Source organism: Panicum virgatum, chromosome 7K (genome assembly GCF_016808335.1).
Source record: "Panicum virgatum strain AP13 chromosome 7K, P.virgatum_v5, whole genome shotgun sequence".
NCBI lineage: Eukaryota > Viridiplantae > Streptophyta > Magnoliopsida > Poales > Poaceae > Panicum > Panicum virgatum.
In genome coordinates, this window is record NC_053142.1 from 29,272,820 (window position 1) to 29,296,873 (window position 24,054).

The window sequence follows — 24,054 nt, forward strand, 5'->3', positions numbered from 1 at the left end:
TCGTTTGGGATTTATTTACCTTTCCATATTCTTCTTTTGCATGAGCTGTTCTCACATTTGTTTTTCAAGACGAGGTACAGCCGTACAGGTAGTTGCACGATTCCCGATGAGGCGATGACTCATGCACCAGCTGGTCAGATTTATAAATTTGTAATAATGTTATTCTTACATCGCGAATAGCAATGATATATGTTCGAAGTATAGGATAATTATAATGGTATATATCCAATTAATTCTTGGGATTAAGCTATGCGTAGTTTATATGCGCTAGGTGGATCGACATGGACCGGACCCCACTTTTACTCCTGGGGCTCGGCGTGCCATTTCTACGGTACCGCCGGCGCCGCAACGAGCCGCATCACGCAAGAGCCGCTCGAGCACCAGGCAATCCCCCTCCTTGGCGGCGCAGACGGGCGCCTCCGCCACGGCGGCGCCGCCCCCGCCCCCTCCGGCGATGCACTTGTTATAGCACTGAATCGTCGTCATGATGTACCCGACCAGCTGCGTGGAGCACGTCATGAAGCAGTTCATGGGTCCTGGTCCTTCGACGCCGCCGCGCCCGGCGTCCCGACCAGCAGGCTCTCCCGCACCGCCGCCGCTGGCCGTGCCGGCGGCTAGGAGGAGGAGGAGGAGGGAGGCGAGCAGCACGGTGCAGGCAGCGCACCTCGTGGCGCCGGCATGGGAGCTCGGAGCGGCCATGGCTAGCTATCTAGCTGTTGAATGTTGATTGAGCGAAAAGGGCAAAGGTTTGTGTAATATATAGGCCTAGTAGACGGGACGATCACGTCCGACCAGCAGGGCCTTGGTATGGCTTGTTGGGCTGGTTTGGTGTCGAAAGCGCGCCCATACGACATGGATGCTCCGGCGGCAGGGTGGCACGATGAACGTGTGAAGAAGAGTGCAAAGGGAGAAGCATTTTTTTTTAAAGATAAATAACTTACCTTTTAAGATAATAGCAACACGGTTGAGATGGCCGAGTTGGTCTAAGGCGCCAGATTAAGGTTCTGGTCCGAAAGGGCGTGGGTTCAAATCCCACTCTCAACATGATTTCTTTTGCTTTTTTATTTATCATTTTTTATCGTAATAATACTGCATCCTCTGCACATAACATTTCCCCTTTTTAGTTATTACTAGCACGTTTTCTGCATATAAATACCGGCATTTTTACCAATTGATTTGCTACAAAAAGGAAAATATTTTTTTATGTAACAACACTTTTCTGTATTTCCTTCACATATCAATTCGTGACAAGTTCATAACAGACAGATACTCATCACGCGGTAATATCAAAAAGTTCCATGCATGGTAAAAAGCTTGCCGTAGCAAAGCCATCCGGAAGTAGAGAGGACCTATAATTGTAAATATTTTGAGAAAACTTCCTATCTAGCACCAAAAGAAGTTACGCTACCTTATTTGGCGTCCAAACTTCAAAACTTCCATATTTAGCACCAACTGACAAATTTATTCCCATTCTAGCACTTCCTATTTGAGGCTTTAACGGTGTTAACTCCCAGGTGAATAAAGACCATTTTCACCCCTGTTTGTGTTTGTACTAGTACTAGGTGTGTGCCCATGCGTTGCTACGGGTGGTAAAAGATAAGACACTCAAATAGATCGGACGTAAGTATTCAATATAATTAAGAAAGTGGTGAATGCAATGCTTGGCGAGATGCGTGTTTTAGTACCACACGGGAGAGCTTAGGTGCAGCGTGTCTACCTACATACGCCGGGGCGTGGACAACTGAACTTCTTTGTACACACTTGCCTGGCTTACCTGAAATCTTGGTCCTATTGCTCCGGGTAGGACACAATGTTTTTCGCCAAATCTTAGCTGGAAGCCCTCCTGGTTCTGCCGTGTAGCGATTTTTTTAATCAATAGGTGAGTGACCCTATGTTGCTACAGGAGTAAAAAATCAACTGTAAAAAAACCTAACAACCAATAATAATATTCATAGTGTATAATTTTATCTCTTCGTGATGTCCTCGCTCCATCGATCGGACACACCCTTGCGGCACTGCACGGTGAGGCTCGCGCATCATGTCATAGCACGTGCACGTGTTTTGTACAGCCACCACGCCGACCACCGCAGGCCTCCATGCTAACCACGGCCACCGCGGCGAGCACGACCACCGCACCATTCACGTTGACACCGCGTGCATGCCCACCAAGCTGATTTAATTGTATTGATAATGGTTACTTCGGAAAATTTTTCAAATGATTCATCAAATTGATAATGCAGTTATAGGTAGGATTTCTGACTCACCTATGATAATCAAGTGTGATAGCAGTGCATTATTACTGGAGGCCAGTAATAGCAGGAAGCAAGCAAAACACCATGGCTCCTATGTTTTTCCTATCTGGCAATAGCAAGAACACCACCCCTAGGCACCACGCAAAAAAAAAAATCAATCTCACAGCCGCAATTGTACTGCATATATTTATAAGTTTAAACTATCCAATGCATTATAAGCACATCCAGTGGCTGCAATGTTAGTAAATTGGTGCTACACAAGAAACAGACCAACAAAATTGCCATGAAGAAATTTCTCAAAAGCAGGCACATATAGTACTGAACACATCAAAACAGGTGGAAATTTGAATGTTCAGAGATGCAGCTGTTCAGGTTCAGTATAATGGAACTTTTCAGCCACCGCGTCTACACATTATTACACCTAGTAATTGGACTTAGTGCAAACAGTGAATCAAATTTGAAAAAAAAAGCGAACATGACATGTATCTCAGTTGAAGATGCAGCCAATTTTACTGGTTTCAAGTTATAACACTTTAGAGAAATTTTCCAGCGGCAGAGATAGACCAATAGCTATTGCTAATTTACGGAGATAGCAGCAGTACTGCATTTATTGGAATGGTATAAACTACACCGCAACTATACAAGAGTGAGAAGCTGGTACCTTGGCTGGATGGTCAGTGTCTAGATGGGATGCCAGATGAATGATCTAGCCCAAATTAAACCATTGACCACATACTTGGTGAGGCTCGCGCGCGCACTGCAAGCACAAAAGTGACAGAATTCTAGCATGAGAAAATCCAAATCCACCGAGCAGGGGAAAAACGAATCCACCCATCCCGCCGGTGTGTATTACACATTTACAACCTGCAAAATCGTTTGACCACTCAATTTGAACTACAACTATAACTATTTCAGGGCAGATAGCTAGTGCTGCACAATGGCCACCTTAAATCATTCATGATTCGCTATTCATGATTACCTGGATCAGAGCTTCCAGCAGCGCCGGCGGCGGCCACGAACCAGACGGCTCTGTGGGAGGAGGCGACCGGTATACAGAGGAATGCACGGTATACATCAGCAAGATAATGAAGATTGTAATTGTATATCCTTGTATTTTACAATATATTAAAACTATGGCCAAACATCCTCATCGCATAATTAATTGTTACTATTCCATCAGGCTTAGAACTCGAAAACAATAATACATCCTACTGATGAGCATTAAAACACAAATGAACAAGCAAACAAATTTCGATCGGCAGAGCCTAAACGGATGAAAAAATCTGTTATAAAGAACACCGATAGAAACAAATCACCTCGAGACTCATGAGCAAGCAACGTTTGCAGATCTCCGGCTGCTGTTGGTCAATGAAACCAACAAAAACGTATAGATACCTTTCCATGAATAGCTTAACAGGCACGCAAAGCCGCACGGCCATGGCATAAAAAATTCGCGAAACATGCAACAAAACAAAACCTAAAGATCCGAGAAGCGAGAATATGTTCCAGTCCAAGAATCAACACGATCTGCGAGACGAGTACCCGCGTCGACGAGGACATCGGTGGACAGTGCGACGGGATTGCGGGGGAGGGCAGCACCAGGGCGAGGGAGCGGGCGACGGGGGAGGGGGCGGGATCGTGGGGAAGGATCGGTGGCGGCGGCATCGACGAGGACGCCGGCGGGTAGCATGACGGGATCGAGGGGAAGAGCAGCGCGCCGGGGAAGGGGGCGGGATCGCAGGGGCCCGAGCGTCGCGCGTGGGACGGCCGATGGCGGGCGACGTGGGAGGTGGCCGGTTGGGGATCGCACGGAGGGCTTCATTGATCGGGACGATAGAATAGCTCGCACGGAGCAACCATCAGGGACGAGGAGGTTAGCTCGCACGGCAGAACCATAGGGAGGGGGGGTTAGGGTCGCACCAAAAGTTTTTCTCCCAATCGTTCTTTTTAGTAGTATATAGAGAGTAGTAGAGAAGAGAAGAGATTGTCATTCTTTTTCCAGTTCTATGCGTCATGGCACGCTGATGCGGAATCAATGCAAGTATATGTCAGTTGACTGGCAGCAAAATCAATGTCAATATTATGAGCCTGTTTGGTAGAGATGTGGCTCCGGCTATGGCTGTCTAGTGGAGCAGCTTCTCCGACTATGGCTGAAGCTGTTTCGGAAATTGTTTGGCAAAACAGCTCCAGCTGTGACTTCTCAATGGATTGAGCGGTGAAAGATCTAAATTGCCCTTCCTATTTTTCCTTTTGTTTTTTATTTTTTTCCTTTCCCTTCCTTTCCTTTTTTATTTTTTATTTTTCCTTTTATTTTTCTTCTTTCCCTCTTCCTTTTCACCCCCCAAACCTTATCCATTTGCTGCCTGTCCCTCGTCTCCGTCCACCTCCGGCGCGCCCATCTCCCCTTGTCGTCCCTGCCGGCACCCGACGCCACTCCCACCATCATCGCAATGCCTTCCTTCGGCCGTTTTAGCACCCGCCGCCCTGGTGCCTTCGCCCCACCTCGCTGTCGTCACCCCACCTTCTGCCATCGTTGCGCCATGCCCGCCGCCCCGATTTTGTCGCACCACTTCGTCGTTGTTGCCCCACCTCCTGCCACCCTCGTGGCATTCCTTTCACCGTCGTGCCTTTCCCACCGCCGGCATCAGCCCCCGCCTCCCGACTCCTCCTTGCACGCACTGCACTGATCCCCGCCCCCTGCTGCTTTCCATGAGGGTAGGAATGACATCTTTTCTCAGGGATAAAGGAGGAGCCAGAGGGAGCCACAATTTTCCGGCTTCCTCCGTCCAAATCAATCCAGAGAGCGGGGATCCGGGGGCTTCTGCCCCGGAGCCTGGGATCTGCTCGGGGTCGCCATCCGCACTGCCAGTGTTGGCCACGGGCGACGGCAGCGTGCTCTAGTGACTGCTCACACGGGTCGGTCTAGGGTTCAGAGTAGGAAGGGGTACTTTAGTCTTTCAAAGGAGGACCCACATAGTAGATGAGGGTATGGGCTGACGGAATGGACGAGTGCTAGATAGGGAACAAAAAGTTTCAATTGGTGCTAGATAGGGAAGTTCTAAAATTTTGGTGCCAAACCCAGAAACCCTAACCCAAATTGCTCCTTCGCCTCAGTCGGTCTCGTCGGCGCCGGCAGCGAACCCACCACCGACCGCTCAAGTTAGAAGAGATTGCCAGAGTCAATTCCTCTTATTTGTTATTTTTTTTACCTCGGTTGTTACTTTCTGTTGTAGCAATGGATGCACTGAAGGAAGTAATAGGAGGGGCTCTTGATTTAACTCCAAATCGAGAGACCTCTCGATGTCCTCCCTCTTGTTAATACTAAATATAGGTAATAAATAGGGGTGAATATAGTTATTTTACCTTTTTGTTAATTTATCATGAAATTCATACAATGGCTTGTTTTTGTTACGGAGGGAGTATCATAATACTATCCTCACTACAGTAAAATCCTTCAGTGAAGAAGAAATTTGGCAGGCAATTGGAGAATTGCCAAAAGACAAGGCGCTAGGGCCGGATGGGTTCACTGGACTCTTTTTCAAAATGGCTTGGCTGGTAATTAAACACGACATCATGCGTGCTTTCCAGGCCATTTGGGCGCTTGATGGCCGGAGCTTCTACTTTGTGAATCAGGCGTACATGGTTTTACTTCGCAAGAAGAAGGATGCATCCTCCATCGGTGATTATAGGCCGATTAGCCTAATACATAGCTTCGCCAAGCTTCTAACCAAGGTACTTGCACGTCGTCTTGCTTCACACATGAAGGAACTCGTCAAGCAAAGTCAAAGCACCTTCATCCAAACCCAGCTCATCCATGAGAATTATAAAGCCGTGCAACTTTCAGCCAAGCTGCTGCACAGGCAAAAAATACCGTCAGCTCTCATCAAGGTCGACATCGCCAAAGCTTTTGACACAGTCAACTGGCGATTCTTGCTCAATTTACTTCAGCACCTTGGTTTCTCGAGACAGTGGCTTGACTGGATCCTCTCATCCGCAAGTACAAAAGTCATCTTGAATGGGTCCCCTAGAAGAAGAATTTGTCATGCTAGGGGTTACGTCAAGAAGACCCTCTATCTCCTATGCTATTTGTGCTAGTTATGGAGGGTCCAAATGCTCTACTGAATTTGGCCTATGGAAGGGGGCTCCTGCGGACACTGCACCCTATGATCAAGGAAAGAGCCTTCATGTATGAGGATGATGTCATGATCTTTTTATCCCGAGTGCAACAGAATCTGATACTGACTAGGGGAATCTTGGAGATTTTTAATTTGCTGGTGCATCTGGCCTCACAACAAACATGTCTAAATGCTTGATCTCACCAATCCAATGCGATCTCGAGGCGACAGTCCAGTCAGGCTACTAACTAACTTTCCAGGCAAGATTGACCCATTTCCAATTCACTATCTCGGTATTCCACTTGGTTTAAGACGGTTGAACAAGGCCGCTTTACAACTGTTGGTAGACAAGGTGGCAAATAGATTACAATCATGGAAGGCCAGTCTCCTGAATCGTGCTAGGAGAACCGTCCTTATCAAGAGCACCTTATCTACAATTCTGACGCACATGGCTCTTGCTGTCAGCCTCTCTCCTTGGGCCATCAAATGCATTGATAATATCAGACAGGCATTTCTTTGGAAAGGAACCCAATTGGCCAAAGGTGGGCACTGCCTATTAGCTTGGCCCAGAGTTTGTCGTCCGCCGGAACTGGGAGGTTTAGGCATCATCGACCTGCAGTGTTTCGGATATGCGCTACGCATGAGATGGCTGTGGTTGAAACATACAAATGATTCCCGCCCCTGGCATCTGCTACCAGATGAAAAGGAACCCATTGTGGAAGCCATGTTCCAGGCTTCGATTTACGTGGATCTGGGTAATGGCAACATTGCTTTGTTCTGGACTGATCGGTGGCTCAATGGGAAGTCATTGGCAGATGTGGCCCCCTGTCTTTGTGCTGCAGTTGGTCCTCGAGTCAGAAAAGTGAGAACGGTCGCCCAGTCTCTACAAGGTGATCGTTGGATTGCAGACATTTCCGGGGCTCTTACGGTACATGTCATTCTTGACTATCTTCTTGTTTGGGACATGACAAGGGCAATTCAACTGCAATCGGATCAACTGGATAGAGTTTGCTGGAAATGGACTTCAGACAAGGTCTTCTCCACCTCTTCTGCCTACAAGTCTTTCTTTATCAGGCAACAACCGGTTGAAGGAGCCATGATACGTCGGAAAGGCGCGGGCGCTGCCCAAATGCAAATTCTTCATTTGGCTAGTGCTGCATGACTGATGTTGGACTGCAGTCCGGAGGAAAAGGCATGGCCTACAAGACGATGACTCCTGTGCCCTTTACTCATAGGCACCCAAGACAATCGACCATCCGTTATTGTGTTGCCCATTTTCAAGGGAACTTTGGTTCCATTTGTTCCATCGGCTTGGCTGGTCATCTCTCTCTCCATCAATTCAAGATCAATGGCTGGTCGCTTGGTGGACTCAAGCTAGGAAAAACATTCACAAAGAAGAATGGTAGTGCTTTGACTCGATGGTAATTTTAATATGTTGGATGATATGAAGGAAAGGAACAATAGAAGTTTTGACCTTAGTATTAGAACTTTACATGAGGTGATAGTATGGGTGGTCGATGAGATCATCTCTTGGCTTCAGGCGGGATTTAGTAAACTAGAGCCGGTCGTTCGGGCTTTAGGTAGGTCGCCGGGTCGCCAAGTCTCTAACCATGTAATCATCTAGGATGTGTCGGTGTGATGGGTTGGTTCCACTACTCTGTAACCAACTCGCTTGTTATACTTTGTTCTCTTCTATTTTTAATGTAAAACGTGCTTAGGCACGGTCACGAAAAAATGACAGTAAAAGCCACGGGGAAAAGAAGGAAGAACTAACTTCCTCTGCAAAAATAATGAATTCACTTCAACCTCAGTAGCCAGTAGATGGGCCGCTTGTAGCAACTACCCAGACTGATAGACGCATGGGCCTTTTGTAGCAGCTACGTGTAGCAAACCCAAATCAACTGACGTGCGGGCCCAGCAGTTTAAGGCGCGCCCGATCGACGGCGGAGATCTCCCCCATCCCTAAGCACCACCGCAACCCTAGACGACGTCTCAGCTTCCCAGCCTCCCGCCGCCGCCGCTTTTCTTCTCCGAAGACCCTCCCCTCCAGAGACCAACGAGCGCAGAGACGCCGGAGCGAACCCTCGCCTGCCACCATGGTACGCAAGGCGGCCCGATCCGACGGAATCCTTCCGGCTCCGTGCATTTCTCGTTGGGTTCAGGGTTCTGATCGGTGTCGTTTTTGTGGCGGCGGCGTTGCAGGTACTCCAGAATGACATCGACCTGCTGAACCCGCCGGCGGAGCTGGAGAAGCTCAAGCACAAGAAGAAGCGCCTCGTCCAGTCCCCCAACTCCTTCTTCATGGTACCACTCCATCACCTAGCTGAAATCTTTGGCTCCTGTGTTCAGGCTGTAGTGCGCCCTTTTCTTCTTGTCGAGAACACCACTAAATCATTGCATAGCAAGTGCTCATAGATACTGAAAATCACAATACGAGCGTAGAGCTCGTAGATGCGTTCGTAGGCATATTTATTGGTATTGAAAACAAAATATAGGAAAGTAGGTGCTGATGGCGAATGCTGTAAAATTTATTTGCGGTGTATGGAGAGGGCTTTATTTACTGGCTTCAGGATAGACTAGATATCTTGAGTCAAAATTCCTTTTGTGCAATAAGAGGGTCTTGGAAAGTAAAAAGTGTTAACTTGCACTTAGCATTGAACGCCATCGATTAATACCCAAGCTATATTGTCAAGGATTTCAAGTTTAGCTTGCATTTCAGGGACATTATGTAGTATTTTAACCTACACCGGCTTTCCCATTGCTCTTGTTGTGCTGGCATCTGAAGATTTCTGTGTGATTTTTCTGTCCTTTTGATCATACTGATGATGTGCGTGTTTGTTATCTTTATGCAGGATGTCAAGTGCCAGGGCTGCTTCAGCATGTAAGATCTCTTGTAGTTTCAATAATATTATTTTTCTTTGCTTCTTGAAATAAGTGTTCTATCGATTGTCCGCCCCTTGCCTTTTTCTGTTTCAATTTGATATGCTGTGTGGTCTTATGGCTGCTCTAGTTCTTTTTCAAGTAATTGTCAATCTATACTGCTGAACATTTCGAAATTGGTCTATTATGCTACAAATTTATCAGGGATATGCACTTTTGATGATTTTGTAGCTTATTTGTGGTAGTAGTAATCTCCATTTTCTGTTGCAATTATTAGGTGTGCAAGCTATCCTTGTCATTGGTTTCTGGTCCAGTGCCGTTATGGTAGCCTGACTGAGCACACTGTACACCTTCCGCAAATCTATCAGGAATATGCACTTTTGATTATTTCGAAGCTTGTTTGTGATAGTAGTAATCTCCATTTTCTGTTGCAATAATTAGCTGTGCAAGCTATCGTTGTCATTGGTTTCTGGTCCAGTGCTGTTATGGTTGCCTGACTGAGCACACTATTCACCTTCCGCAAGGATTCAGTTGATTATTGAATGAATTTAGTCCTCATTGAGATTATACAAGCTTGTTGTTAACCACTATCTTGAACCTTGACTTATGTTTTGAAACAAAGTGTATTTGATTTGAACAATTTGTTTGGTCTAGATGATAGCTTGTTCCGAGCTGAAATTGCCTACTTGGGGTGCTATCTCCATTTCATTTTGAACAATTGGTTTGGTCTAGATGATAACACATTTTCCTTGTTACTGATCTGCTGTTTTGGGTAGGGTACAATGTACATTACCCTTATCATTGCAGTCAAGTATTCAACTGATTGGTTGCTGCTCCTTGAATTTGTGCAATACTCATTTGCATTTTATAGTAGGCTTAATAACCCATCTTGGGCACTTGCATTTGTTTTCACGCTTAAAAATATTTGCCCATTTGTCTTGTCGTCACATCCAACTGGATTCTGGTTGATGGTTCTTTAGTCCCCATTTATTAAGGTTGATAATCCATCTTGGACACTTTGGGATGTTTCCACACTTAAACTATGTGTTGGGGCAGCTAACAATAATGTTCATATGGATGTCCTGGTCGTCCTATTCTGTTTAGGGGTCCCCATTTGCCTTGTCATTGCAACCAACTGGTTTTGGTTGATGCCTTGATGGTTCTTGAATGACCCCAGTGTCCATTCTTTTTGATAGGTAGCTAATTAGCCTTACTGGGCACTTACATTTGTTTTTTTCACACTTGACCATATTGTGTTCAATTCTGCATGTGAATGGATTTAGCTGTACTTAAATGCAACCTGTCTGTATACCATTGCAAAATGCTTTTGCCTGATGTTTGTTGTTTGTAACATATGGGTAGAATCTGCTCCCATTTTCATTGTTTTGGCAGAGGACACTGAACGGAACCCCTATACTGTGATTGCAGCACTACTGTGTTCAGCCACTCCCAGACGGTGGTGGTCTGCTCGGGCTGCCAGACGGTGCTCTGCCAGCCGACAGGCGGGAAGGCTAGGCTAACCGAGGGGTGCTCCTTCCGCCGCAAGGGCGACTAAATCTTCATGACGCAAAAGGCTCATGGAGCTGCTAGTTTCTTGGATGTAGTCTGAAAGTTTTGCCAATGGCTGCTATGTGAACCCATGCTCTATGAATCTTCTGCTAGATAAGTTGCATCGCGACACTGGTAACGTTATATTCTACAACTGGGTAAGGAAGGTCAGACTAGCTATCTGTCCTGGTGATATTTGGCGTCGATGAATCCTTTGTTATTTCTGGTGCTGTTGGATGACCCAATCTTCTATTCTGTGTTACTTGGGCCCGGGCCACGATTGCTGCTGTTGCCGTGAGCCTGTGATGCATTGTGATGAGGGTTACAAGTAGAGTGTCGGCGCAGTTTTGTCGACTGGTGGTAGAGGGTTGCTTCATTGGCAGCCTGGCGGACGTTCTCTCATGGTAGCAGGTTGCAAGATGGGCAGCCAAGCAATCGCTGTGCTGTATGGTGTGAGGCTCTGCATCTGGGCATTCCCTCCTGAACCTGGAAGAGCATAAAGGATTCTGATCGATGGGCATCGTCTCTGAATTCAATCTGCATTGGTCTAGCTGCTGGCGACCAGATCAGCCTCTGCTCGAGACGCTCTCGCCAAACAGTCCGCAGGGTGCAATCCAAACAAGCCCTATGTGTTGGAGCCAGGCAGTTGGTGGTGCTTGCCGGCGTCCGTGTGCTCCCAGGTGCACGCCAAGAAGGGAAGGGAAGCTCCGCCTCACCACCGGGCGGGAAAGGAAGCACCTATATTGCTGCTACACGTCAGATCGTGATGACCACATCATAACCCCACCGTGACTTCCTTCCGGCTCTAGGCAAATATATTGCTACACGTCAGTTATCTTATAGGTCATTTCATACAAGTTCACATAAGATTTTTTATTAGATGTCGAAGAGAAAACAAGATGGTTGTTTGGCAAGACAACCACCTCATAGGCTAAAATTTAGGACTATGAGACAACTTTCTTACCACTGTACGAGTTGTTGTTGTCATTCAACTTACGGCATTCTTTTTTCTATGAATAATATTATGGAATTATATATTTACTATGTTCCAGCTGCTCCGAACGAAGGGAATAGGGGTATTAAGAAAAGGGATTTCCCAAAAATCTAAGACCCCTATCTGCCCAAGCTACGGTTGCTCCCAATGAAGGGAGAATATGGGTATTAAGACTGTCTCCAACAGGAGACGACTGTCTCCAACAGGAGACGCATACCGCGACCCAAACGCATTTTGGGTCACGCACAGTGTCTTTGCCAACCGAAATCGTTCTCCAACCGGCTATCCAAACGCGACACCCATTTTGGGTACCGAGCGAGGCAGGACGCAAAAATGCATCCCTCTCTCCTCGACGCATTCCTCCCTCGCGTTCCTCTCCCCCCGGCACGAAGGAAGGCGGCCGGCGGCGGCACTCGGCCCCGCGGCGAAGGAAGGCGGCCGGCGCTCGCCTGCTCGGCGGAGCTCGAGGGAGTGGACGGGGATGGAGCGGATCCACACCGCCGCCCACTGCGGACAGGGGAGGGAGCGCCACTACAGCGGAGCTCAAGGGAGCCACTGCCGCCATGGCCGCTCCGCCTCGCCGCGCCATGGCCACTCCGCCTCGCCGCGACAGCGCGGAGGAGGAAGGGACGCGCCGTAGCCCCCGCCGCCATGGCCTCTCCGCCTCGCCGCAGCCGCTCCGCCGCAGCCGCGCCATGGCCGCCCCGCCGCGCCGAGCGCGACTCGCCCCGCCGCAGCCGCTCCGTCGGTCGCACGCGGCGCGTGGCCCGCTCTGCCGAGCCATGGCTGCCCCGTCTTCCATGGCAAGCTTGTCGGCGGGGAGAGGGGCGGGTGGCGCATGCAGAGAGGCGGGGAGGGAGACGAGCGGAGCTTGGTGAGGATGCAGAGATGAGGATGCGGAGGAGCGGGGCGCAGCCGGCGGGGAGCGGGGTGGCGGCGGCCGGGGCCCCCATGGCGAAACGGCGCGGTAGGGTGTCGGTGGCAGGCGGCGGGGAGCAGTTGCAGCGAGGAGTGGGCGGCGGGGGAAGAAGAGAAGAAATGCATCCTCTGTTGGAGAAAGGGGTTTTTGGGAGGGTGACTCATACACTGTAGCGCTACCTAAAACGTGAAATAGGTCTTGATTTTGAGTTTCCTTGTTGGAGATAGCCTAAGAAGAGGAATTTTCCCAGGATCTAAGACCCCAATCCCTTTTGGGGGGCCTCGGTGACTTTCTTCCTACTTTAGGCAAGTATATTGGTACACATCAGTTATCTTATAGGTCATCTCATGCAAGTCCATATAGAATATTTGATTAGGTGCTGGAGAGAGAACAAGAGGTTTTTTTGCAAGACAACCACCTCATAGGCTAAAATTTAGGTCTATGAAACAACTTTCTCACCACTGTACAAGTTGTTGTTGGCATGCAACTTACAACATTTTTTTTTCTATGAACAATATACATTTACTATGAGACAGCTTGTAAGACAATCTTGGCAATGCATGAGATCATCTATTAGATTAGATTAATATACTTGACGTAAGAGATATGATAGACACCTGATAATCGGTAGTTTGTTAAGCCAAGAAAAGCCAAGAACATTGTCGAGCATAGAGATACAAATTGATGACCCTCAGTTGTACCTTCAATCCTCTTCAGTTTAAATATTTGTACTAGTTTTCTAGTACAAATATTTGAACTAAAAAGGATTGCAAGTGCACTTAGGGGCGGGCCCACCTGATATTCATGGGTATTCATTGAATACCAATTATTTTTTTAAAAATCAAATATATATGATCATATACATGTATGTGTGTTGAAAAAATTAGAAAATAACATCCAAGCCCTATTCTTTTTCGAAATGGGTCAAACAGCCCCCCAAAAAGCCAACTAATGGGCCTAGACCTGCCCCCCACAGCCCGCTCGGGCCTCTTCTCCCTCACTCCATATGTCCTTATCAATATCAATGCTATTTGTTATTTTAGAATTTTATCCACTATTTATTTCAGATATTTCCATTTTGATATGTTGATCATTTAGTACGTCTATTATCTATATGAGGAACAATGTCAAATTATGAACAATTTGTACGAATCAGTTCTCAATTATGCGCTACTAATATGTACTTTGAGCTGTCAATTTTTTTATACTACTTGAAATTTTGAATACCAACCTCCCAAATCCTGGATCCGCCCCTGAGTGTACTGGTCACCTGTTTACACCCCTAGTCGAGCATATAATAACATGGCGTCATGGTTTGGGTGGACATGGGAGATTCAGAAACTCTCGCCAACATACGCAGCTTGTTGATCCAAATTATTCGCATTCGTAGTTGATTCATGTGAGGATCGTTGGTGAAGCACTGTAGATTTTTGCTGCATTGAGAGTTAATTAAGATGCATCATGATTCCATTTCTGCTTCTTTTCTTTCTCAACATCTTTGGAGGTCATCTTTTTTTTTAAGGTGCATCAATGGAGATGTTTTTCTTGCTCATTTACCTATTAGTTTAGGCTATCCAGCCATGTCCCTCTTCTTCTTCTTTTACCTTTAGGGGTGAACTGCAACTTCATTAGCACTAGCAGGAGAATAGATGCAAAACTTTGTGAGCGCTACCATTGTCCCTACTTTCTCAAGTGGGGAAGTAACCTCATCCTCATCGATTTCCATCACACGAAGGTTCCCGGAAATTTCCAGGGTAGCCAGTAGTACGGTGATCGATCATTCTCCTGAAAGAAATTGTCCCATGAAGCAAAACGATGCGCCTCTTCTGATAAGGGGCAGCCACGGTATGTTCCAAAATCATGTACTAATAAGCAATAAATGCAGTCCTTCTACCAGGAGTTAAGACTGCAGAACCAGTAAATAAAAAATACCGGGCAACGGCACTACAACCGGATAGCAAGCAATAAAAAAACTCATTGATTCTCTTTGTGCACACGCCATATTATGGATGAAATAATGGAAGGTTTTTTTTTATAAGTACCACTACAAAAATTTTAACCGAGTCGGGCAAAAACGATTAACTGAGGCATTTAAAGATCATGGAAAATGACATATTTTCCAAGGCAGTTTGTTACACGCTTCGGTTAATCAAATAAAAAATAAAAAAAGCCTTTCGACGAGCCTGTTGAGCCCATTCATGGCCCCGCCAAGCCCATCAACGCGTCCAGAGTTGCTGCGCTGGCCGCCAACCGCCGCCACGTGCGTCCCACCGCCCCGGCCGCCGCCACCGCCGCATCCCTATGCGCCACCAACACGAGTCGAATCCGGCGTCCATGCGCGTCGTTGACCCTGCACGCGGCCGGGAGGGGACCTCCTGAGCGCCCGCTCGATGGATCTGAGTGCTCCTTGCCTGGTCAGTAGCCGGAGGTGTCCTCTCCCCACCGGAACCGCTGCTGGAGGGCACCTCAGCAATGGATCTGCTGCTTCCGGCCAACTCGCTGTAGATGATGAAGAAGGGGAAGGCCGACGCCGCCTCCACCCTGCAGCTCCCGCAGGATCCACCGCCTCAGCCATGCCCGCGCCACTGCTGCCGCTGCCGCTGGAGCCGAGCCGCTGCCACCGGATCTGAGCAAGACAGGTTGCTGGGCCACCGCTGCCGCCCAAGAGGGAGTGGAAGCGTTGACCCTCTACGCGGAGAAGGAGATTGGACACCGCCACCGGCCAGGAGTGAGAGGGGAGTATGTGTGAAATGTGCGGTGTCAGGCAGAAGAGAGGGGCGCGGGGTAGGGTAGGGAGGGCATGACTTAGGGCTGGGGAGGGCGCAGCGTAATGCAGAAGAGGGGGACGCGTCGTCAGGCTGAGGAAGGGAGAAGTGAGTGAAATCCTAACTCTCTTTGGTGTGGACTGAGATATGGGCTTTTGGTGGGCGTCGAGAATATTAACCTAGGTGGATTGGGATAAGAGGTCCGCAGGGTCCGCCCGCGTATATGTGGGTATTTTTGGAGGTCGGCTAAGCCCGCCTCCATTAATGGATTGTTAGAGGCAGTTCTTTGCCAACTGTCTCCGTAAATCGATTAACTGAGGTGGTTGATTGTGACCGTCTCGATCAATAAAAGTTGCTTGCTTCAGTTAATTCGAGACGTTAATGATGCTGCATCCGAAGACCTTTTTAAAGGTCAAAGTTAAGTTTTTTAGTAGCGAGGAGACTCATCTTATTACCTACTTTGCAGGTTAACATAGTAAAGCTTTTAACAACTACTTCCTCCATCGAGTTTTGATTGATATTTTTTCATATGACACATGACCAAAATCACAAGTGTACTTATCAAGTTAACTTATCTCTATTGGTTTTTGCGGTTCTTTATTGAGGGAGGCTCCTCGTTTTACGCACCGCAGCCCACATTGAAAATCAATGGACCAATCAAATTGCAAAGAGGAAGCAGAATGGATTATTATGTTAGGGAAACTTCAAGTCCAAAGTGGAGACTGAATACGTCAATCAAATTTAGATTTCTTAATTTTGATAATATATTTATTAAAATTGAATGGAGGGAGTACTACCTACTTTTTCTAGGAGCCACCTTACTAGTTTGTGAAGATACATTGCTGATGTCCTAGAGAAGAGGCCATGTTTGGGGCGTGAATGGGTGCCCATAGAAATTTCACAATGGGTGTGAATGTGTGCCGTAGAGGTCACAACAACACTCAGTTCAATTAATACAACTAGTACCCGCTAGTTTTCAACTAACACTCAGTTTAAGCTTGAGGCTCAACCTCATATGCTTTAGCACGGTGTAAATAAAAAAATACCAATGTATTACACTCTGTTTTGCTGGTTAACAACAGCAGTACTTTTTTCTCATATAAAATCAGCACCAATCACTAGCCAACAATCAATCAACAGTACTTTTTTATCACAGGAACAAATAATATCATAGAACTACTACTACCCCTGCCGAGGCTGCGACGGTAAAAGCCAGTGAAAAACAAAAAAAAAACCCAACTGCCTCGCTGCAAAAAGAATGAATCCCTCCAACCTCTGTAGTTGCGCCGCTTGTAGCAACTAGCAAGCCCGTCGTCAACAGTCATCAACTGACATGCGGGCCTAGCAGAATAAGGCGCACGATCGACGGCGGAGATCTCCCCCATCACTCTGCTATAAACACCACCGCAACCCTAGACGCCTTCTCAGCCTCTGCCTCCCGCCGCCGCCGCCGCTCTCTTCCCCGTAGACCCTCCCCCATCCAAAGACCAGCGAGCGCGGAGAGCTGGAGACGCCGGAACGAACCCTCGCCTGCCACCATGGTACGCACGGTGGCCCCGATCCCGCGGAATCCTTTCGGCTCCCATGCTTTTTCTCGTCGGGTTTAGGGTTTTGATCGGTGTCATTTTCGTGGCGGCGGCGTTGCAGGTGCTCCAGAACGACATCGACCTGCTGAACCCGCCGGCGGAGCTGGAGAAGCTCAAGCACAAGAAGAAGCGCCTTGTCCAGTCCCCCAACTCCTTCATGGTATTATTGCGTTCATTTCATTCTGTAAAGTAGCGAGCCTTTTTCTTCTAGTCGAGGACACCACTATTGTGTTATAGAGCAAGTGCACCGACAATTACAGTACGGATGACCTTTATACGAACGATTGAGTGGTGTTGTTAGGGTTTGAAGGTATCGGACATGTATCCACAGGTATCCCACGAGTATCCGATTTATTTTTATTATTTGAAAATACCTAAATAGTCCGATACTTACGGGATATGTATCCGGGAGTATCCGTGGAGTACGGGTATCCGATACGGTATCCGATACCGGTACGTGAGTTTTGCGAAGTATCCGTGTATCATAGCGTAGATGCATTCGGATATGTGTTAATCGATATCGAAAATGTAGGAAAGTCGGTGATGACAGCGAATGCTGAAAACATAGTGGAAGTTGTGTTACTGACTTCATGATAGATTAGATAGAAATCTCGATTCAAAGCTCTTTCTGTGCAACAGAAATTGGTCGGAAAGTAAAAGTTGCTAACTTGCAATTAGCATTGGATGCCCTTGATTAGTTTTTATTCACCCCAAGCAACATTGTCAAGGGATTCAAGCTTAGCTCGCATTTGAGGGAAATTCCTGAGCGTTACGGCTCTAGTATTGTAACCTATACCAGCTTTCCTGTAGCTCTTGTCATGCTGGCGCTGATGATGATGTATGTGTGATTCTATAGCCTTGTTGAACGTAGTGATGATGTGCTTATCTTTTTGCAGGATGTCAAGTGCCAAAGCTGCTCTTGTAGTTTGATCAATATGCCTTTGTTTTTTCATTTGGACAGAAAGCTTTCTATCTATTGTCCGCCCCTTGCCTTTTCTTGTTTACGCTTGATATGTTATGTGATCTTATGGTTGCACTATTTTTTTGAAGTAATTGTCAATCTATACTGCTCAGTGTTTCGAAACTAGATTATTGTGCTGCACATTAACCAAGCATGCACACTTTTGATATTTTTGTAGCTTATTAGGGATACTACTAATCTCCATTTTTGTTGCAAGTATTAGGTGCGACACTATCCTTGTCATTGGTTCCTGGTCTGGTGCTATTGTGGTAGCTTGACTGAGTACACTGTACACCTTTCTCATTGCATTCAAGTTGTGGAGTTATTGAACGAATTTAGTCCCCGTTGAGCTTTTATACTACCTTACTAATTACCATTCTCTTGGAATGCTGGACATTTGTTTCATGCTAGTGTATTTGATTTTGATTTCAATGGGTTTGGTCTAGATCATAGATCTTTCAAGCGGATGCGCTTGAAATATGGCCTACTGGGATGCTATCTCCATTTCTGTTACATTACAAATGTTAGGGTAGCACATTTTCCTTGTCACTGATCTGCTGTCATGGTAGAGTACAATGTACATCACCCTTATCATTACAGTCAGGGATTCAACTGATTTGGTTACTGCTCCTTGAATGGCTACAATCCTAATTGCTGTTTATAGTAGGCTTAATAATCCATCTTGGACGCTTGTATTTGTTTTCATGCTTAAATGTTGTCCCCATTTTCCTTGTGTCGTCTCATCCAACTGGATTTTGGTTGATGGTTCTTTAGCCCCCATTTGCCTTTTATAATAAGCTTGATAATCCATCTTGGACACTTGGGATGTTTCCACAGTTAAACTATGTCTCGGAGCAACTAACAATAATGTTCATATGGATGTCCTGGTCGTCCTATTCTGTTTAAGGGTTCCCCATTCGCCTTGTCATTGCAACCAACTAGTTTTGGTTGATGCCTTGATGGTTCTTGAATGACCGCAGTGTCCATTCTTTTTTATAGTGGTAGCTAATTAGCCTTCTTGGACACTTGAACATTTTTTTTTCACATTGACCTATATATTGTTTTCAATTGTGGTTGTGATGTCAATGGATTTAGCTGTACATAAATGCAGCCTATGCATATACCATTGCAAAATGCTTTTGCCTGATGTTTGTTGCTTGTAACATAGGGGTAGAATCTGCTCCCATTTCCATTGTTTTGGCAGAAGACACTGAACCGAACCCCTCTACTGTGATTGCAGCACTACCGTGTTCAGCCACTCCCAGACTGTGGTGGTCTGCCCGAGCTGCCAGACGGTGCTCTGCCAGCCGACAGGCGGGCAGGCCAGGCTAACCGAGGGGTGCTCCTTCCGCCGCAAGGGCGACTAAATCATTGGGAATGCAAAAGCTCTGCTGACAGAGCTGCTGCTAGTTTCCAGGATATAGTCTGAAAGTTTTGCCAATGGCTGCTATGTGAACCCATGCTCTTTGAATCTTTTGCTAGATAAGTTACGTCGCGACATTGGTACCTTATATTCTATAATTGGGTAAGGAAGGTCAGACTAGCCCTGTGTCCTTGTGATATTTGGTATTCCTGGTGCTGTTGGATGACCCAATCTTCTATTCTGTGTGCCTTGGTCTTGGGCCACGATTGCTGCTGTTGCTCTTAACCTGTGTAATGCCGTGTGATGATGGGTTGCTTGATGGGCAGCCTGGCCGACGTTCTCTCGTGGTAGCAGGTTGCGAGATTGGCAGCCTGAATGAGATTGGCCGTGTGATGATGTGAACGCGCCCCTGCCGTGGCCGGCGACGTCTGAACCAGGCAGACCTGCTGCGGCGTGGCGCACGCATGGGGAACACAAAGGCGGCGGCGAGGTGACCAGATCGGCCTCTACTCGAGCCAAACAGTGTGCATGAAGCCCACGGATTGGCCCTAGAATATGTGCCGGAGCCCGGGCAGTTGGTGGTGCCTGCCAGAGTCAGAGTGCTCCCAGGCGCACGCCAAGAAGGGAAGGCAAGTCCGCCTCGCCACTGGCCGCATGGTCTCGTCGTCTCCCTCCGGCCATTGCCGTTGCCTCTGCCCTTTGCCTTTGCGGCGGCCCCCCGTGCTTCAGGCTTGTCGTTCCTCGGGCGAGATTGTATATGCAGACCGTGATGACCCCATCGTAACCCGTCTACGACTTCCTTTCTTTCCTACTCTATTAAGATATATGGGCATATGGCAGGCGCCTGATCACCGGCAGTTTGTTAAGCCACCAAGAACATTGTCCAGCATATGACAACACGGCATGGGAGATTCAGAAACTCTCGCCGATATACGCAGATTGCTAGTCCAAATAATTCGCATTCGTAGTCGGTTCATGCGAGGATCGCCAGTGAAGCGTTGTCGATTTGTGCTGCATTGAGAGTTGATTAAGATGCATCGTGATTCCATTTCTTTTTTTTTTTTGCAAAATAGTCATTTTAGTCCCTCAACTAACCAAATGTTAAGTTCGTCCCTCAACTTTTAAATTTACCAATATAGTCTCTCAACTTTTATTTTGAGATCAAACTCATCCTTATACTAATATTATGCTCCATGATAATATGAGATAAATATAAAAAGTCTTTTTTACCTTTGGTTTTTTTTATCTCCTCGATTTCCATAAGAAATTGTTCGCTCAACTTTCCGTAACTTTTTATATGGTTGTATCTAGTTATGCAATAAGTAGTTTGAATTTACTCTCTCCATGCGTTCGCAATACAATATGATGCATGGATAAATTAAATTCAATGCTCCAAATTAAACACTTATGATTTTCAGTTCCTAAATGAATTTATAAGGGGAAGGAACCAAGGGCAAAGAGAACTTTTTGCATAAATCTCATGTTACTGTAGAGTATAATATCAGCATAAGGATGAGTGTAACTTAAAAACGAAAGTTGAGGGGCTATATTGGCGGATGAGGGATGAACTTGACCCTCGAATCAAAGCTGAGGGACTAACATGTCTATTTTACCTTTTTTTTTCTCAACATCTCTGGAGGTCATCTTTTTTTTTTAGGTGCATCATGGAGCAAAGTTTTTCTTTTCTCCTTTCCCTCTTCTTCTTTTTTTTTTACCTTTAGAGATGAACTGCAACTTCATAGCAGGAGAATAGATGCAAAACTTTGTGAGCGCTACCTTTGTCCCTACTTTCTCAAGTGGGGAAGCAACCTCATCATCATCACCGATTTCCATCGCACGAAGGTTCCCGGAAATTTCCAGGGCAGCTATATAGTATTGTAGTATCTAGGTGATCGATCATTCCTGAAAGAAGCCGTCCCGTGGAAGCAAAATGCTGCGCCTCTTCTGATAAAGAATAACCATGTTTGGGCAATGGGCACAACTATAAAGCGCATTCCTTTCCAAAATTTACACAGCGGTGACAGATGCAAACCTAACAAATGATGAATGCATGCGCAAGTTGAGGCATGGAAAGCTTCAACTATAATCGTTGTTCCTATTTTATTCAGTATAAATTCAGGTCTTGTTTGGAACAGAGGAAAAGATCCCATGAGAATTTCCAGGTCGATGTGTTCACTGTTCTTCTTTTAGAGTTTAAAGTTTTATTGTGCTTGTAAGTCAGCAGCAGGTGGTAACTTCGAGTGGTATGCAGAAGATCAAAGCAAAGAAATTGTGGCAAATCCCACCCAGATGTTGCTCTCATGACGGCGAAAAGATTTGTCTGGTTTATTGAGGGACCGAAGCCGGCGACTAGAGGGGGGTGAATGGGAGCCGATCAAATTTTTTTCGAAATTCGAATCGTCGGCCTATGTCCCAAAATCGCCCAAGCCCTCAAGCGTTCTGACCACAAAAAGCCTCGAACGAGCGAGCGAAACCACGAAGTGAAACGGAAGCGAAACGGAAAACTGCAGAACTGATATGCCTGTACCGGTCTGACCGGTGCACAGGACCGGTCTGACCGGTCACAGCTGTTCACGAACTAGCAGACCGGTCTAACCGGTCTTGCCTACCGGTCTGACCGGTGGCACCCAGAAAACCCCGAAAACTTGGATTCAAATGGTGAATCTCGATCAAACGACCACGAAAATCGATGAAACTTGGGGGAATGCTTCGCCCCTACCCCGTGAACATATCCCCAAAAGATCTCGTCCTAAAGATCAACGAATCTTGAGAATTATGAGGGAGATCAAAAGAGATTGGGGTTTTCTCAAGAACTCAGGAAATCGAATTCGAACAAGCCAGTGAATCCAGAGGATTTAAGACAGGGCTAGTAGCACGGGAATCACGGCAAAGAACTCGTAACCTCCTAGCAATCAAGTGCACCAAAAACGAAGTCAAAAATCCATTGCACAAGGCACAAAAACCAGGGGATTGAATCGATTCAAAAGCCCAGAGGGCACGAGGAGGATAGGGCCTCCTTTCCCAATCAAATCCCACACAAGGTCTCAACAATCCATCAACTAAATCTACCCTAAAGAGAAGAACGGAGGGAGAGAGACATAGGGGCGGTGGCCTGGAGAAACATAGAATTCACGGACACAATACAAAAGCCACTGTTAACCTAACACAAGTGAAGGGGTATTTATACCCGCGGGACCGGTCAGACCGGTACGCTGGACCGGTCAGACCGGTTGGTTAGACCGGTCAGACCGGTGCCAGGGACCGGTCAGACCGGTTGGCCTGCAGTACCCCCTGTACTCGATCTCATCCGACGGCCGAGGTTCTTTCTTCGGAACAAAGTCTTCTCCACGATGCCGCCGTCTTGATGAAGATCCAGTCCGCGGTTTTGGAGGGTCCGCGAAACCCGGGTAGGTGGCCGGTTTTGAGGAAACCACCAAAACCTCACGCGCGGGAAGATTCCCGCCTCCACGCCGTGGCCCTAGACGCCGTTCCCGTCTCGGCCTTCTGACGGCCCTAGACGCCACCCGACGCCTGTCACCTCCTCGCCCGCAGCGAGGCCCTAGACGCCGTCGACGCCCGTCGCCTCCGTCAGTCCCGAGACCGACGCCTGTGCCTCCACGACTTGGCGTCTTCAACCGCCGTCCGCCTCCTTGGATTTGTGGCGCAAACCAAGAAACCCGCCTTCCGTCGCCGTTTGCGCCCTCGATCCAGGAGTGGACGCCCGGTCCGAGCTCCGGTCCCGGCTGCCCTTCACCGCCGTCCACCGCACGGTCCATCGGCCACAGCACCTCCACAGCAGCTCCCCGTCGACACTCGACGCCCGTGTACCTGCAATCCAAAGACCAAGCGCACGATCACACCGCACGGTTGACAATTCACTCATCACAAGCAGGATAGAGTACTCAACATTCCTCATTTATCTCTTGTCGGCAATGTGTTGCTTATGGCTCTGAACCTGAACGGGGAGCTGATCGAGTTTGGATTTACAAGGCACATTCGTTTGGGTATTCCTGCTACCGTTTGTTCTACGAACGCCACTCGAAACAAATGCAACTTGAACACAGTACAAGTTGTCGTCTACCCCTGACACTAACATGAAAACCGGAACATCACATTGCTTTCAAATCCACCAAAAGGTTTCGCAAGGGGGTAGCAATCAAATAGTAATGCATAATTTCAACTTGCTATTGCATATTGTTATGTCTGATGTGGACTTTTCATTGCGAACAATTGAGATGTGGATCTGCAATAAGGACACATGGATGTTTGAATACTGACACCATGGGAGGGAAGTCTTCACAAGCAAATTTTAGCATGCAATTTTTTTTAGAATATATATATAAAAGTTCCGAAAAAGATTTGTCACTGAGTTACAGTGTACTTGATGCCTCGTGATAAACTGAGAGCATTACTCATAAACAATATCTGCTGATGAAGAACGACCACGGAATCGAGTCGCTGGTTTTGTATCGATTTCCAGATGAGCAGATGGGCCAATTTATAATGTGCAGCTGTGTACTCTAATGTGTAATCTCATGACTCCCAAGGGCATTGGATGGGCACTACATGTGACGGGCCAATGAAAATTCAATGATATCCATAGGAGATCAGTGAAAATAATTTACGAGTTGGGTCTTTCAAAAAACTTACAAGCTGAAACTATCTCCTTGG

At 47.0% G+C, this 24,054-nt stretch overlaps 1 protein-coding gene, 2 long non-coding RNA genes and 1 other non-coding gene across 4 annotated transcripts; 3 read left to right on the forward strand and 1 right to left on the reverse strand.

Annotated features, from left to right (window-relative positions):
* The first annotated feature begins 963 nt into the window (after positions 1-963).
* On the forward strand, positions 964-1,044 carry TRNAL-AAG. The gene has a single exon. It is a non-coding gene; the product is annotated as a tRNA-Leu (tRNA).
* A 750-nt stretch (positions 1,045-1,794) lies between these two features.
* On the reverse strand, positions 1,795-3,102 carry LOC120642999. Its single transcript, XR_005662825.1, has 3 exons — positions 2,914-3,102; positions 2,265-2,382; positions 1,795-2,170 (listed from the first exon to the last, which is right to left on the reverse strand). It is a non-coding gene; the product is annotated as an uncharacterized LOC120642999 (long non-coding RNA).
* A 5,192-nt stretch (positions 3,103-8,294) lies between these two features.
* Positions 8,295-11,045, forward strand: LOC120640807 (40S ribosomal protein S27-like). The gene is made up of 4 exons (XM_039916725.1): positions 8,295-8,466; positions 8,570-8,671; positions 9,220-9,248; positions 10,676-11,045. The coding sequence occupies exons 1-4, from the start codon at positions 8,464-8,466 to the stop codon at positions 10,800-10,802; spliced, it is 261 nt and encodes an 86-aa protein (XP_039772659.1). The 5' UTR covers positions 8,295-8,463; the 3' UTR covers positions 10,803-11,045.
* A 5,868-nt stretch (positions 11,046-16,913) lies between these two features.
* On the forward strand, positions 16,914-17,977 carry LOC120643001. Its single transcript, XR_005662826.1, has 3 exons — positions 16,914-17,014; positions 17,121-17,219; positions 17,956-17,977. It is a non-coding gene; the product is annotated as an uncharacterized LOC120643001 (long non-coding RNA).
* Positions 17,978-24,054: the final 6,077 nt, after the last annotated feature.

Bases quoted from the DNA above. Each gene is read 5' to 3' on its own strand.
- LOC120640807 (XM_039916725.1), top strand. The intron at 8,672-9,219 runs GTACCACTCCAT...ATCTTTATGCAG, and splicing joins CCCCCAACTCCTTCTTCATG to GATGTCAAGTGCCAGGGCTG. The intron at 9,249-10,675 runs GTAAGATCTCTT...CTGTGATTGCAG, and splicing joins TGCCAGGGCTGCTTCAGCAT to CACTACTGTGTTCAGCCACT.